The sequence below is a fragment of the Phocoena phocoena genome, chromosome 12, assembly GCF_963924675.1.
Source record: "Phocoena phocoena chromosome 12, mPhoPho1.1, whole genome shotgun sequence".
Lineage (NCBI taxonomy): Eukaryota > Metazoa > Chordata > Mammalia > Artiodactyla > Phocoenidae > Phocoena > Phocoena phocoena.
Genome location: NC_089230.1, coordinates 39,780,353 through 39,794,425, shown reverse-complemented (window position 1 = coordinate 39,794,425; position 14,073 = coordinate 39,780,353). Strand labels below are relative to the sequence as shown.

The 14,073-nt window shown below is 36.2% G+C and overlaps 1 protein-coding gene across 1 annotated transcript in view; it reads right to left on the bottom strand.

Moving 5' to 3' along the window:
• The window catches only part of TBC1D32 (TBC1 domain family member 32), a 176,941-nt gene that overhangs the window by 144,607 nt on the left and 18,261 nt on the right, over positions 1-14,073 (bottom strand). The window contains exons 5-6 of the mRNA XM_065888749.1: positions 4,081-4,149; positions 2,053-2,178 (exon numbers count right to left, since the gene is read on the bottom strand). Of these exons, the coding sequence (XP_065744821.1) occupies positions 2,053-2,178; positions 4,081-4,149 (195 nt within the window). The remainder of the gene's footprint in view (positions 1-2,052; positions 2,179-4,080; positions 4,150-14,073) is intronic.

The following is a 14,073-nucleotide window of genomic DNA, read 5'->3' as shown; positions in this document are numbered from 1 at the left end:
CTTAAGGCCATAATGCGAGCCATGGGGAGCAGCAGATGAAGATTAGCCGCTCACCTCCTGCTGGGTGGCCCAGTTCCTGGGGGTTGGGGACCCCTGCTTTAGAGTAGAGAAGGAAAAAACAGAATCAAACTCAAGAATTTGGGTAAAGCATAAGTTCTAGATGAAAAGAACACCATGCCTTGTTTTCTATTCAAGTTGATTGGTTTTATTATCATTTCCCCTCTATGACAACGTCTTCCAGTTTTATTGCCTTAAGTATCCACACTGACTCTTGCTGAATACAATGGACAAATCAGGCCACTTACATTGACCCAGTAAGATCTTTACCATGTTTATAAAAGGAATAAAGGAAACCTATTAGACCACTATTATGTCTTTAAGAGGGAAATTTACAATTTCCTGTTAGAATGTCTTGAAATGTTAAAAGATAACCCTGAAATATCTTTCCCCTTTGAAGTTCCTGAATCCTTGAGTTTTTAGAGAAGTCTGCCTCACCCTCTGGGGTTAGTATGGTTGAACTGCATCCAGGTATTGGGTAATTAAACACCATTTTCCCCCTTATAAAAATAACAAACCACTTGTTTCTAAACCACTTCTGTTTACCAGTATATTTTCATTGATGGAAGAGCAATTTTAAGTAGTAAAAAGGTACTGAGTTTTATTTTTATTTGTATTAACTGTTTACTGTCTGTCTCCTCTTCTAAAGTTCAATGAAGGCAAAGGCTTCTGTCTTGCTCAGTGTTCCCAGCATCTGAACTAGAATGATGTACACTGTAGGTATTCAGTGCATATTTGTTGAAGAGCTGGAAAAATTTCTTTTTTACTAATACCTTTAAAAATTCTATATAAAAAAACCTTATCAATTTTAAAGCTAATGTTTTTCTTCACTGACACATCATTTATGAAGAAAAAGACACTTAAAAAAACCTAGTTTGGGGGACTTCCCTGGTTGTCCAGTGGTTAAGACTGTGCTCCCAATGCAGGGGGCCCAGGTTCGATCCCTGGTCTGCGAACTAAGTTCCCACATACCACATCTAAGCCCGCGTGCCGCACTAGAGAAGCCCATGCGCCACAACAAAGACCCAGTGCGGCCAAAATAAATACATATGTACATACATAAAAAACCTAGTTTGTAGTTAAATGTGATGCTGGAATACAGTCAGGATTTTTTTTAATCCCATATAATTACTGCACTTTTTAATATAATCTTACTTTTCAACATAGTGTTTCTGAGAAGTCATATGTGAATCATTTTTTTTATATATATAAAATAACTCTCTACTGACTAACTTTACAGTTTGGGGAATTTTCTACATTAGTTTTATAATTCATCTCAATTATCTTCTGAAGTGTTAGCTTTACAGTTTTCTAACTTTTCTTTTTAAGCAGTTAAGCAATCTCTAACACTTAACTGCACAGGGAAAATGCTTATTAATCCTTTAGAATAAATTGTAATCATTGTAAGTTCAAGTCTTCATATATCATGAATTCTTTCAAAAACACACTCTTTCTTTTTTTTTTTTTCGGTACGCGGGCCTCTCACTGTTGTGGCCTCTCCCGTTGCGGAGCACAGGCTCCGGACGCGCAGGCTCAGCGGCCATGGCTCACGGGACCAGCCGCTCCGCGGCATGTGGGATCCTCCCGGACCGGGGCACGAACCCGCGTCCCCTGCATTGGCAGGCGGACTGTCAACCACTGCACCACCAGGGAAGCCCACTCTTTCTTTTAAAATATTTTTCTTAACTCAAAAACATTGACACAGATACTTGGATATCCCTTTACAAGATAAAACAAAATGCATAAACTAACATAGTCTATTATTTGGCAATGAAGTATGACACTGACCAACCATACTTTGAATCTAATCATGACATAGTAAGTTAATTCCTTTAAAAAAAAAAAATCTTGACAATTCAAAAGCTGGAGCTGAAATTATATTTGCATTACTATTAAATATTTGAGCTACTATTAAAGAAAATTATATTCCATTTGCTCCTAGAATAGTAGGAAAAAAAACAGGAATTCTTAACACTTCTGTAAGCATTTCCTTACACTAAATACAGGATCAGGATCTGAAAGATACACTGTCAGTTTCTCACAGAGAGTGGTCCAATTTTCACAGTTCAGTACATCAGATGGAGGAGCTGAACATAACGTTTGCAAGGCTTCATATCTCACCTATAATTTTTTAAAAGAATTTTTATTAATACTCAGCCACCAAAATAATAGCAATTCTCCAAATATTTAACAAACATTGAAACGCGGAGTCTGGATAACTGCTCTAAAGAGCCAGTTGAAAATCAGAGGCCCTTTTATAAAACAATTCTTGATAATTCATTTTTTAAACTGTTAAGCAGAGAAACTAGTGTTTTAATTTTTGCTTTACATAAAATAACCTAAATATATTAGGAGATTCTAGGTCACACATCTAAGGGGAAGAGGAGAAGGGATGGTAGCCAAATCTGAATCACCAGAATAAGGTATTCCAGTGTCTCCTCCATAGACTTTCCTCACTTGAACAGACCCCATAGGTGGTCCTACAGTTTGAGGACTCTAATTCTAAAACACTGCCCAGTTATGTCCCTGGTGAAGCATTCCCATTCTAGGATATATGAACAATTCTCACAAAGCAATTAATTTGAACTTCTTTGCCGCTACACCATATTTTCTGACCTTCTAACCACTGAGATAGGGGAAAAAAAGTGATTCAGCAATGTGATGCAAAATTGAATTTCTGAATTTTCACAGAAATCTTATTAAGCATTCTTCTGAAAATTCAATCAGAATTCACTCAGGACAGTATGACCCAAGGGACAGCAGTGGCAAATAGCTCTACTCCAATCGTAAGTGGAGTAAAGCTTCTCCCCCACTCACTCTCCAACTAGTGAGTAATAACACACTGATTCCAACCTGTTCCTCAAAATTTGGTTGTTCCTCAGCTGAAATAACTGAAACCTAGTGAGGGGGGGAAAAAATGAAGAGTCAAAGAGCTAAGACCTTAGGACACCAAGCACTCTGAATGTGTCAAGGTGTCAGTTTTCAGGGTGTCAAGTTTTAGGTGAAACAAATAGAATATACATGTGTTTAAAATGTCTATATATTCATATGAAAAACTCTTAAATACAATTTTATTTGGGATAGGCATTAGGGGGACTATGAAGAGAGTTTAAAAACAGTAAGTAAATTTCTCCTTTTCAGTTAATTTTTAGGACAAAACTCCATTAACTATTTGCAGAAGTAGAACAAAGGTTTCTGAACAAGTATAGATTTCCAAATAATCCACTTAAAGTCAATAATATTGTTATCATATAAAGTCAGGTCCCATTGCCAATCTGTTGAAACATTTACTAAAACCTAGAAAATAAATCAGAATGTGAAATGCTGAGAGGAAAAAAAAAAAATCAGTGGGAGTAAATCATAGCTATTCACTTAATTTAAAATGAAAAGTTGAAGAAAAACAACGTATTTCAAAAACGAGACCAAATGGCAAGATATAACAGATGTCTGAGGTACTTCAAAAATCCTATAATTTTCTATTTCAAGTGAAACAGACTGACTTTCAAATGAAATAAAACTTCATAAACAGTAATTTATACAATTATTACAATATAAAGAGGCTCAATTCAATAAAATTGCTTTTTAAAAATATTTTCTAATAAATGAACATGTGTCAAAGTTGCTCACGTTTTCCAGAAGTAGAAAGAGGATTAAATGAAGATTATTTTCTTCAAAGAAATCACTAAAATATCACATACAAAGCAACAGTAAAGGAACAGTTTGGGAGAAACTGCTCATAAATTCATCCCTTGAAAACTGAAACTAGAAATAAAAATTTCCTCTTACAAACTGTGAGAACTCTCTAAGGAGAGCCTCTCTTACTTTGTGACTTTTCATTTCAAGACTAGGAAGTCTAGCAGGGATATCAGTCTAGAACTGCCATGATATTAAATTACTATCTTCAAGAGAAATACTCCAGCTGCTACTAATTATAATCTATTTTATTTATTTATATATATATATATATATATATATATATATATATATATCTGACTGAACTTAACAGTTTTCCTTTAAACTTACCTCTTTAGGTTGCCCAGAATCCAACTGGTCTAAAATTAACTGTAATTTTCCTTGACAAAATTTATAACTCTGTAACACAATTAAAAGAACGTTAATTCCTTCATTCATTTAGTAGACTTTTAGAAGTATTGTTATAAATGATTTTTCATATAACTCCAAGCACAAAACAAATTCTGAAACAAGAGAAGGGGATGATCTATTTTGATTTAGCGGCAAACTTAGAATTTTTGTATCCCAAGGCATTTAAATGAGAACTTAATGTCCCAGTAGGACAGTGTACTTTCACGTATATGAGGTTATCATTTGCTGAGCAAATGCAACATATAGAACATTATAAGACTCAAAAGATATAAAGCTAAAAATCTTTTGCACCCAGGAATCTGAGATGTATGAAACAAAGGTAAAACAACATAAACAAATAAGAAGGCACTGATGGTACCCTAAGCATAGCTATGATGCTGCTTGAACTTTTCTGTTCCTTTTCTTCCCTGTGCTTCTCCTTAAACTTTCTCCATGTCTCCTCTTAGGTGAAGAATTCCTAAAGTAAAAACTTCTATCTAGAAAAAAGTTTATAGTACACCATAAGCTGTTTTAGAAAAGGAATCTTTTTCTTGCCAAAGCAATTTAAATAATACCTTAAATAACCACCTAAAAATAAAAGCTGCCATTATTATGTAACAAGCCTCGTACTACCTCAATTCACAATGACTCTGAAGTATGAGAAATATGAAAACCAAGTCACCCAGCAATCAGAACTCAGATTCCCATCTTCATTAGAGACCCTCTTCTCTTCACTGTCTATACTCTCTTGAGGTGTTCTCACCTAGTTCTTAAATACATCAATGACTAAAATTTATCAGTCACTTCATCTCCAAGGTAACATATATAATTATCCTTTCAACACTTCCCCTGGATGTTTAATAAGCACCTCAAACTTAACAAATCCAAAATAAAATTCTTGATTCTTTTATTCCAAACCTGCTCCTCCCTCAAACTTCCCCATCTTGGTAAATAGTTCTATCCATCCATATTTTGTCGTAAGTCAAAAATAGGAGGCAATCTTGACTCCTTGCTTCCTCTCATTTCCTACATCCAATGCCATGACAACTCCCAAGTTTCACATATCATAACTCTAACTACCCATTGCCACTTCACTGCTAAAACCTTAGTTGACACCATCATCTACTCTAGACTACTTAAATTCATCCTAACTTGTCTCCCTGCTTCTGCTCTTAATCTCATCCTACTCTACCCCATCATCCATTCTGTAGCAATAGACAAAGCTTCTCAAAATTATAGATCAAGTCTCTTTATCTCCCTTACTTCAACCCCACAAAAAGACTTCCCGCTTTACTCAGAATAAAATATAAAAGTTTGACTTATACGATCTGGCCCCCGCCTATCTAACTTTCTCTCATACCACTCTGCTCTCTGCCATGTAGGTTTCAGTCATGCTGACCTTTTTTCCCCCATCGGTGGAAGATGCCATGCCCACCCTAGCCTAAGAACCTTTGCCATTGCCACTCCTGCTGCCTGGCAATGCTATTCTTCTAGAGCTTTGCATGGCTGCCTTCCAATCACTTAGTCTTTTTGATCTTTTTGGTCTTTTTCACTATAGTATCCTCAATACCTGAAACAGTGCTGGATACAGAGTCGGCACTCAATATACATTTGTTAAACTCGAGAATGATTCCATAGCCAGTCTTCCTACCATGTTACATTGCCTCTAACAATACAGGGTACATATTGTCACTTGATAACAAACCCAAAACAGCCTGATATTTCAGATCCTTCAACATAAGTTTTCTTAAAAAGCCTTAAAATGTCCTCAGTTTTACTCCTTTCTAAAGGTATATAGTTCACTGAGCATATACCCAGAGAAAACCATCATTCAAAAAGACACATGCACCCCAGTGTTCACTGCAGCACTATTTACAATAGCCAGGTCATGGAAGCAACCTAAATGCCCATCGACAGACGAACAGATAAAGAAGATGTGGTACATTTATACAATGGAATATTACTCAGCATAAAAAGGAACGAAACTGGGTCATTTGTAGAGATGTGGATGGACCTAGAGACTGTCATACAGAGTGAAGTAAATCAGAAAGAGAAAAACAAATATCATATATTAACGCATACATGTGGAATCTAGAAAAATGGTATAGATGAACCAGTTTGCAAGGCAGAAATAGAGACACAGATGTAGAGAACAAACGTATGGACACCAAGCGGGGAAAGTGGGGGTCGGGGGGAGGAGGTGGTGGGATGATTTGAGAGGTTGGGACTGACATACGTACATTAACGTGCATAAAATAGAACCTGCTGTATATAAAAAAAATTAAATTAAAAAATTAAGTATTTAGTTCAACTGCTGAAGTCTGTATATACTACTTTTTAAAATTAGAAGTACTATATATTAAATAATAGAGCTTTAATTTTGAGTTTTCGTTATACAACAATTAAAATACTAAAATGTATGAGTGGTAACTACTAAATAAAATGTAAGTATATATAAGTGCAGCTTGTCTTGTCTAATGGGAAAAAAGTATAGACAACACAGGATACCTTACATAGTATACATATACAAACATTAAGATATATGTTGTGGGGGCTTCCCTGGTGGCGCAGTGGTTGAGAGTCCGCCTGCCGATGCAGGGGACGCGGGTTCGTGTCCCGGTCCGGGAAGATCCCACATGCCGCGGAGCGGCTAGGCCCGTGAGCCATGGCCGCTGAGCCTGCGCGTCCGGAGCCTGTGCTCCGCAAAGAGAGAGGCCACAGCAATGAGAGGCCCGCGTACCGCAAAAAAAAAAAAAAAAAAAAAAAGATATATGTTGTGTGTATATAGATATAAGTATACATGTCCATATGTGTATACAGTATGTATATAAAGTACATATACACACTCATTCTACTGCTAATTACACAAGCTCTTTTCTTTAGCCTGGCCCTTTCGCCTCTTGTAAAATTGATTTCTTCTGGTCCTCCCACTTCCACTATCATGACTTTCATCAGATTATCATCTATGTCTAAAATGTCCTGCCATCCAACTCATCAGCAAATAAGAATATCAAGGACATGAATTTTAATCAGATGGAAGATTAAGCCAGGTTTTAAAATTCTAACTAGCTATGTGTCCCTGGAATCTTTAACCCCATCTGCAGTTTTCACATCCACTTCCTAGCATCACCGTAAGAATTAAACGAGAACAAATGTAAAGTCTTTTTGCTTTATCATTATTAAATTTTAAAATTTGAAGTAAATCTCAAATTTACTTCAACCAGGAAATTTTCTATCTGAAAATAGAAAACTGAGTCCCCCCTACCTACTGCCTATTCAAGATCTATAAATATAATTCATTGATTTCAGATTTCCATTCAGCTTCTTTTCTAAAAGAGAAGTCATGTTCTACAACAGCCCTGGTAAATGCAGGGTCAGATACTGTTTGAATATTTGCAACTACAGGAGTTCATATTTGGTGAAACAATCAATATTATGTCAAGTAGCAGTCAAAAAAGATAATACTTAGATCTTAAAATTCATTTGCTTAAATGCTCCCCCTAACAAAGACTTTTTTTTTTATCTCTTTATGATCAATACCTCAGGCAAGCAACCCTTACTTTGAAAATGTCTTTGCTTTTCACTTCACAAAAATGATCGCAACTAATCAGCATGATGATCCCTCAACTTCCCTCCTCTTACTCTCAACATTATTCTGTGGTGAACAGTTAACCACCAAATCCAAAGATCTTTTCTTAGTCCTTACCTTATTTGACTTCCCTCTAGCCTTCATCCCCCCTTAACCTCCTACCCAGTGCAATATGGTTTGGTACCCTTTCTAACCCATTCTTCCATTTCTGTCTGCCCTCTGAAATGCATTTCCTAAGATCTTGCTTACTTAGGTGGCTTAAGTAGCAACATCTCTGCACAAATGACTCACGTTGTTATCCCCAACATTTCTACCAAATGAATCCTGCATGTTCAACTACCTGCTACACCACTGGGATACCTTACTGGTGTCTTAAATTCAATATGTATACCCAACAACAACAACAAAAAAGAATAAAAGAAGAACCCACCACATTCTTCTCCACATCTAATTCCTCCCTAATTCCAGATTTGGTTCATAACATCATAGTCTCCCAGCTACTTTGGCTTTAAAAAAAAATAACTAGACCTTTAACTTCTACTTCCACTTTGCACTACTCTCTCCAAAACATATCAAAAATCAAGCTTAATGATCCTACTTCTGCAATAATTTCACATCAGCCTCTATTCCTACAAAGCCTCCTCAGTTCAGGTCCTCATTACTTTTTACTTAACTACCATGATAGCCTTCTAACTTATCTCCCTACATTCACTTTCTCCCCTTCCCATGCCCTTCTGTATACAACTGTTAGGTAAGTCTGACACACATTCTCCTGTTAAGAAACCTAAAATGATTTCTCTCAAATTACAAAACAATTAAATTTAGCTTTTGAATGCATTCATCTATTCCTCAAATATTTATTCGGCATCTACTATGTGTCAGACACCTACTATGTTACCAGGCACTATGATTTTATAGCTAGAAACAATAAATAATGATTAAGATATAATCCTTACCCTTACTCCATAAACTGCCCTTAATCTAACCTTCCAATTTACTCCCTGCAAACTCTGTCCTAACCCTTCACATAAACTACTCAGAGCTTCCCAGATATGCCACATTCTTTGTTGATGCAGAAATTTTGAACTTTCCCTTGTCTGAAATACTTTCCTCTATAGCTCTTGGATATTCTTGGTTATAAGGGCTCGTCTTTGAATTCCCATGACACATTACTTCTACTTGCAACTTGGTTATTTATGTACATATCCTATCTCTTTACCCTCAAGTAAGCTCCTTGAAAAAATAATGTATATCTGATTCATCTTTGCAATTTTATAGTACCTGGCACAAGATATTGTACACAGCATATGCCCAATACATATCTGTTGGTTGAATATGTATCCAAACAGTTGAAGTCCCTTAATTTTACCATGTTTGCCTTTCCTCTCAGGTAGTAATGCATATTAGAAAAGCATAGCCTTTAGTAGTTATCTGATTGGAGTAGCCTCAATAATATGCTTACTACCCTATAAGATTCCTTTGTCTTCTTAAACATAGTACAAATTACTCTTAAAATGTTACTTAAGCAATGAAATACATACTACACTAGAAATGAGAATAAGTCTAATACCTACCTTAAAGGTTACCTATATAGGTTTTTAACATTTCTGTGTGTTATTGTGTATCACTGGATGGACAAATTTCCATTGCAACTAACTATAATAATTTATTGATACTTAACTGGAACATGTAGATAACGTGTTCCACTGACTACAACAGAGTTAGAAATATTTAGAACAGCTGAAATTGTTAGATTAAAAATTCCTGAGGGGAGCAGTGTCTGCCAACTTGATTGGTAAAGCAACACAAAAGAGACCTGCTGCTGCTATCAATATAAGTAGATAATTCCAAAAGGAAAACATTTTTAGACATATTTACATGTGTGAGAGTATAAACCAAGCAAATAATTTCTGAGCAAATGCTACAGGGAAAAGAGCAAGAAGTAGAATAGGTTGATAATCTAAGATGGATTTTGGTCCTACTTTATGATCATAAGGATCCTAATTAAAGGTCTTCAGATGCTAAAATAAGATTTGTATACATTTCTGTAAAATTCAGTATACCTAAAGATAGCGAACATAAGATGCATTCTGTAACTTTTGTTGTTTTAAAGAGATATATTCACTTTATTACAATATATATTGGAGAATATTCACATTAGTCAATAACTACACTTTAAGTTCAAAAATCATACCACCCTCAAATTACTCTAGAAATCTCTATTTTAAATATTTGGTTTGTAAACTACATAAACCATTGAAATACAACTAGTCAAAGAAAGACAACTATTACTGTTGTTCAAAGGGCTATGGGAAATAAAATATATAAATATTAAACCTAATGATTCTTTAGGCTTTAGTATGTGTAACTGTACAATGATTTCTTTCCTGTTCTTACAAAAGAAAAAGAACCACCACCCAGTGATGATGACAATGATAACAGCAAACATTTATATAAGAGCTTAATATGAGCCAAGTACTGTTCAAAATGCTTTACATATATTAAATTTGCAAGGCAACATTATAAGAGTAAATACTATTACTATCTCCTCTATAATAGTTAAGAAAATTGAGGCACTGAAAGAGGTAAGAAGACAAAGCCCACAGCTCATCAATGGCACAGCCAGAGTTTGACTTGTTTCCAAGATTCAGAATGAGTTAGCTTCATGCAGAGTAGTTTTTTTTAATTGCAGTGCATCTAAAACGTCTTAAAATTATGAGCCCGGGCTTCTCTGGTGGCGCAGTGGTTGAGAGTCCGCCTGCTAATGCAGGGGACACGGGTTCATGCCCCGGTCCAGGAAGATCCCACATGCCGTGGAGCGGCTGGGCCCGTGAGCCATGGCCGCTGAGCCTGCTTGTCCGGAGCCTGTGCTCCGCAACGGGAGAGGCCACAACAGTGAGAGGCCCGCGTACCGCAAAAAAAAAAAAAAAAAAATTATGAGCCCACCCTTCATTAAGCCTTAAATATAGAACAAAGTTATTAATTCAAAACAAAAATAAGGTTTTAAAAATATTTTCAAATGATAAAGTTCTTAATTTCCTAGATGTTCAAATAATGTTTTAACAAAAAAAAGAACTTCTGCACTTTTCGTTAAAAGTGCTACCATTGAGAAATAACAAAAATCTATTAATATTTACAAGTATAAAGAAACTTAGGTATTCATAAAGATATTAGCATTGTTAATCAGAGAAATTAGTTTTTCTGGTGTCAAATTGTCTCAAGACATTACTATTAAACCAGCAAGCAAAGAAAGCTCACACCTGCACCTACCCAGTTCTTCTCCTAAACAAGCCCCCTGCCTCAAGCTTAACTCTAGGCAGCTGCATTATCAATACTACCGTGTTTTTTTCCCTACTCTCAGCTGCCTTTCCCTTTCCCTTCTACATTTTTAGGATTTTAGGTTCCTATCTTTTTCTGTTTATAAGACAAATAATAATAATAAAAGTCTTATCAATTAAGGGTAGCTCGAGATGGAGGAACTTCTGAATAGTAGTTTGGGCTGTGGCTATCCTACTGTTCTGGCCGATGCTGCTGAACAAGAGATGAGAATCTCGTAATTCCTCAGCAGTAGTATGACATCCTCAAAAGCAGAATTCCTCACCAAAAAGAGCATTGTAAAAACTTTAAAGATTTTTAGGAGAGGCCAGAAAAGGGGTTGAACTCAAGATATTCTAAGATTTGAGAAGTTAGGGTAAAACGTAAATTAGAGTGGTTGATAGCACAGCACATACTCAGAGACAGGGGAAAGGCCTCAAACCCGATAAAAGGAAAAAGCTACTCAAGAAAAGTCTTACTGGAAGAATTCAAAACCTAGCAACAAGATGGAATTCAAATTGTTCCCAGGAGGCAGTTCAAACACAAAGCTTCTTTTCCAGGAAGTAAATAACAGAAAAGATCCTGGCCTTCAGGTGAACAAGTAGCAACAATGGCAAGATATTAGTTTCCTCACTGCTACTGTAACAAGTTACCATAAACTTAGTGACTTAAAGAAACACCAATTTATTACCTTACAGTTCTAGAGGTTAGAATACATTGGCAGCCACTCCGACATCTACTCCAGCCCGCACAGCACCTTCTCTGCCTCTGACCCTCCCTGAGTCTCTCTTATAAGGACGCTTGTGATTACATTAGGCTCACCTGGATAATCCAGAATAATCTCCCCATCTGAAGATCCTTAAATTAATCACACTAACAAAGTCCCTTGGCCCATGTACGGTAACAGGTTCATAGGTTCTGGGTATTAAGACATGGATGTCTTTGAAAGGGCTGTTATTCTGCCTGCCATAGGTACCAAAGGATGGGTGGGCTTCAGGGGGAGGTTACCATGAAAGTAAAGAAATTCCTTAAATAGGTTCACATCATGAAAGAACAGCTGGTGACTGTTATCCTAAACTCACCTTCTCCATACAAAGGGTACATCTTGGGGTTCCCTTAGAACGTAATAAAATATCGATAGTTTGCACACTACAAGAAAGCATAATGTAATGCCTGTGCCATATTACAACTGAATACTGTCAGGGAAGAGAAAGAAAAGCTGCAAGAGGAAAGGATATTAATTTTGAAAGCTTAATTAGAGGTAATCCTCTAATCTTCCAGCAGTAGAAAATGACCCATAGAAGCTCAGTTAGAAACCATACAGGACTAGAGCTGGGAAATTTTCTATTTGAGTATGTCTCTCAATGGTATCCATTTCAGCATATCCTTCAAGAAATAGCAACAATAATAAAAGCTAACATGTACAGAGCAGCAGCAATTATTAAATCAGTTAATCTTCTCAACAGCAGGATGAGGTAAGTGGTATTATCATTCCCATTTTAAAATGAAAAACACTACGGCAGGGAAGTTAAGACACTTGTCTAAGGTCACACAGCTAGTAAGTGGTAGAACAAAGATTTGAACCCAAGAAGTCTCCAGGTAGTGCAGCACAGAACAAAGAGAACAGACTATCAAGGGTAAGAGACCAGGCTTAAATTCACAGTGGAATCCTAAGGAGCAACACAAGTTTTACCTATTATTATAAGCCTCGCTTTTTCCTGTAAAGTAGGCTGGTAACACCTATAGTGAATATAAAGCCAAGCAAAGGGACCAACATATGGCAGCAATCTCAATAACAGATATCTAATATTATTATTTTTATCTCTCTAGCATTATTTTGCAGACTTTTTCCAGGTTTAATCACAGTGCCAAATGCTTTCAGTGAATGCTCTGCTCACAACTATAGTAAAAATCAGCCGACTTTATTCTTTGATATGCTCAAACTTACACAGTCTCCAAGGCAGTAATGTCCTTTTTTTCAATACTGGGTCAGAAATCCATACACAATCAGGATGCAATGTTTAAAATAGCAATGAAATAATGAAATAAAGCAATGAAATAAAGCCTACTCTATTCACAAAATACAAGTGTTCTAATATCAAAACAGCAGCATCAAAATTGTTTACTGAATGCTATTCATAGAACAATTCAGTTTTTTTAAAGCCCAATGCAAGTAACATCAATTTTGAAGGCATCAATAATAACATCAATATTTGATGGAATGAATGATATATTTTCAGGGATCCTTTCAATTCTGAACCTATTAATTCAGCCTCTCTTCGGTCAGTTACATGCAAGAGAGTCTTTTTTCACTAAACAAAAGCATAACCAAACATCTTAGAGTTTGGCCACACTGAAAGAGCTTTCAGGACAGGTCTGGCATTCATCTGCTTTTTTCCAAAGGCCCAGGGATCCCACACCTTGTTGGTGGACATACTTCACTTTCAATTCAATTAGTCGCTTCTGACACAAAGTCATATTCATAAGGCAGGCACTTGAAAATGCAGATATACCCTGTGGACATTCCAAAGGAAGCCATATAAACTCAGAGCATGATCCTTCTCAAGAATCAAAACAAAATAAAAAACAAGAATATCTTCTGGAAGTATGACTCCATTTCTACCAATGCTGTGAATTTCTTCAAAAATCTATGATTCTATGACTGGAAATAAGTTGGTGCTTAGCTAGCACCTCTTAACTGCCAGCTACTCAATCAATCCTATTGAGATCTGAATATTTGTACTTCTTAGAACAAATTAACAGTGCTCCACTTTTTTTCTCTTGTGGTTCGATTTCAGTGTATACACATGGTTCATCAAATAACTAAGAAAGTATAATCTTATGATCCCTCAGAGTCCTAAAGTTGGGTTTTCTGTGTCTTTCATTTCCAGAAAGTCCTTGATCTGAAGAAGCAGTTCAGTAAACCTACTGAATAAGCCATCTGACTGTATTAAGCTGAACTAAAATCTCTACAGCCCAGCTTCTTCCAAAGAGTACATCAACAAGGGATGATTAAGAGCCAAAACATG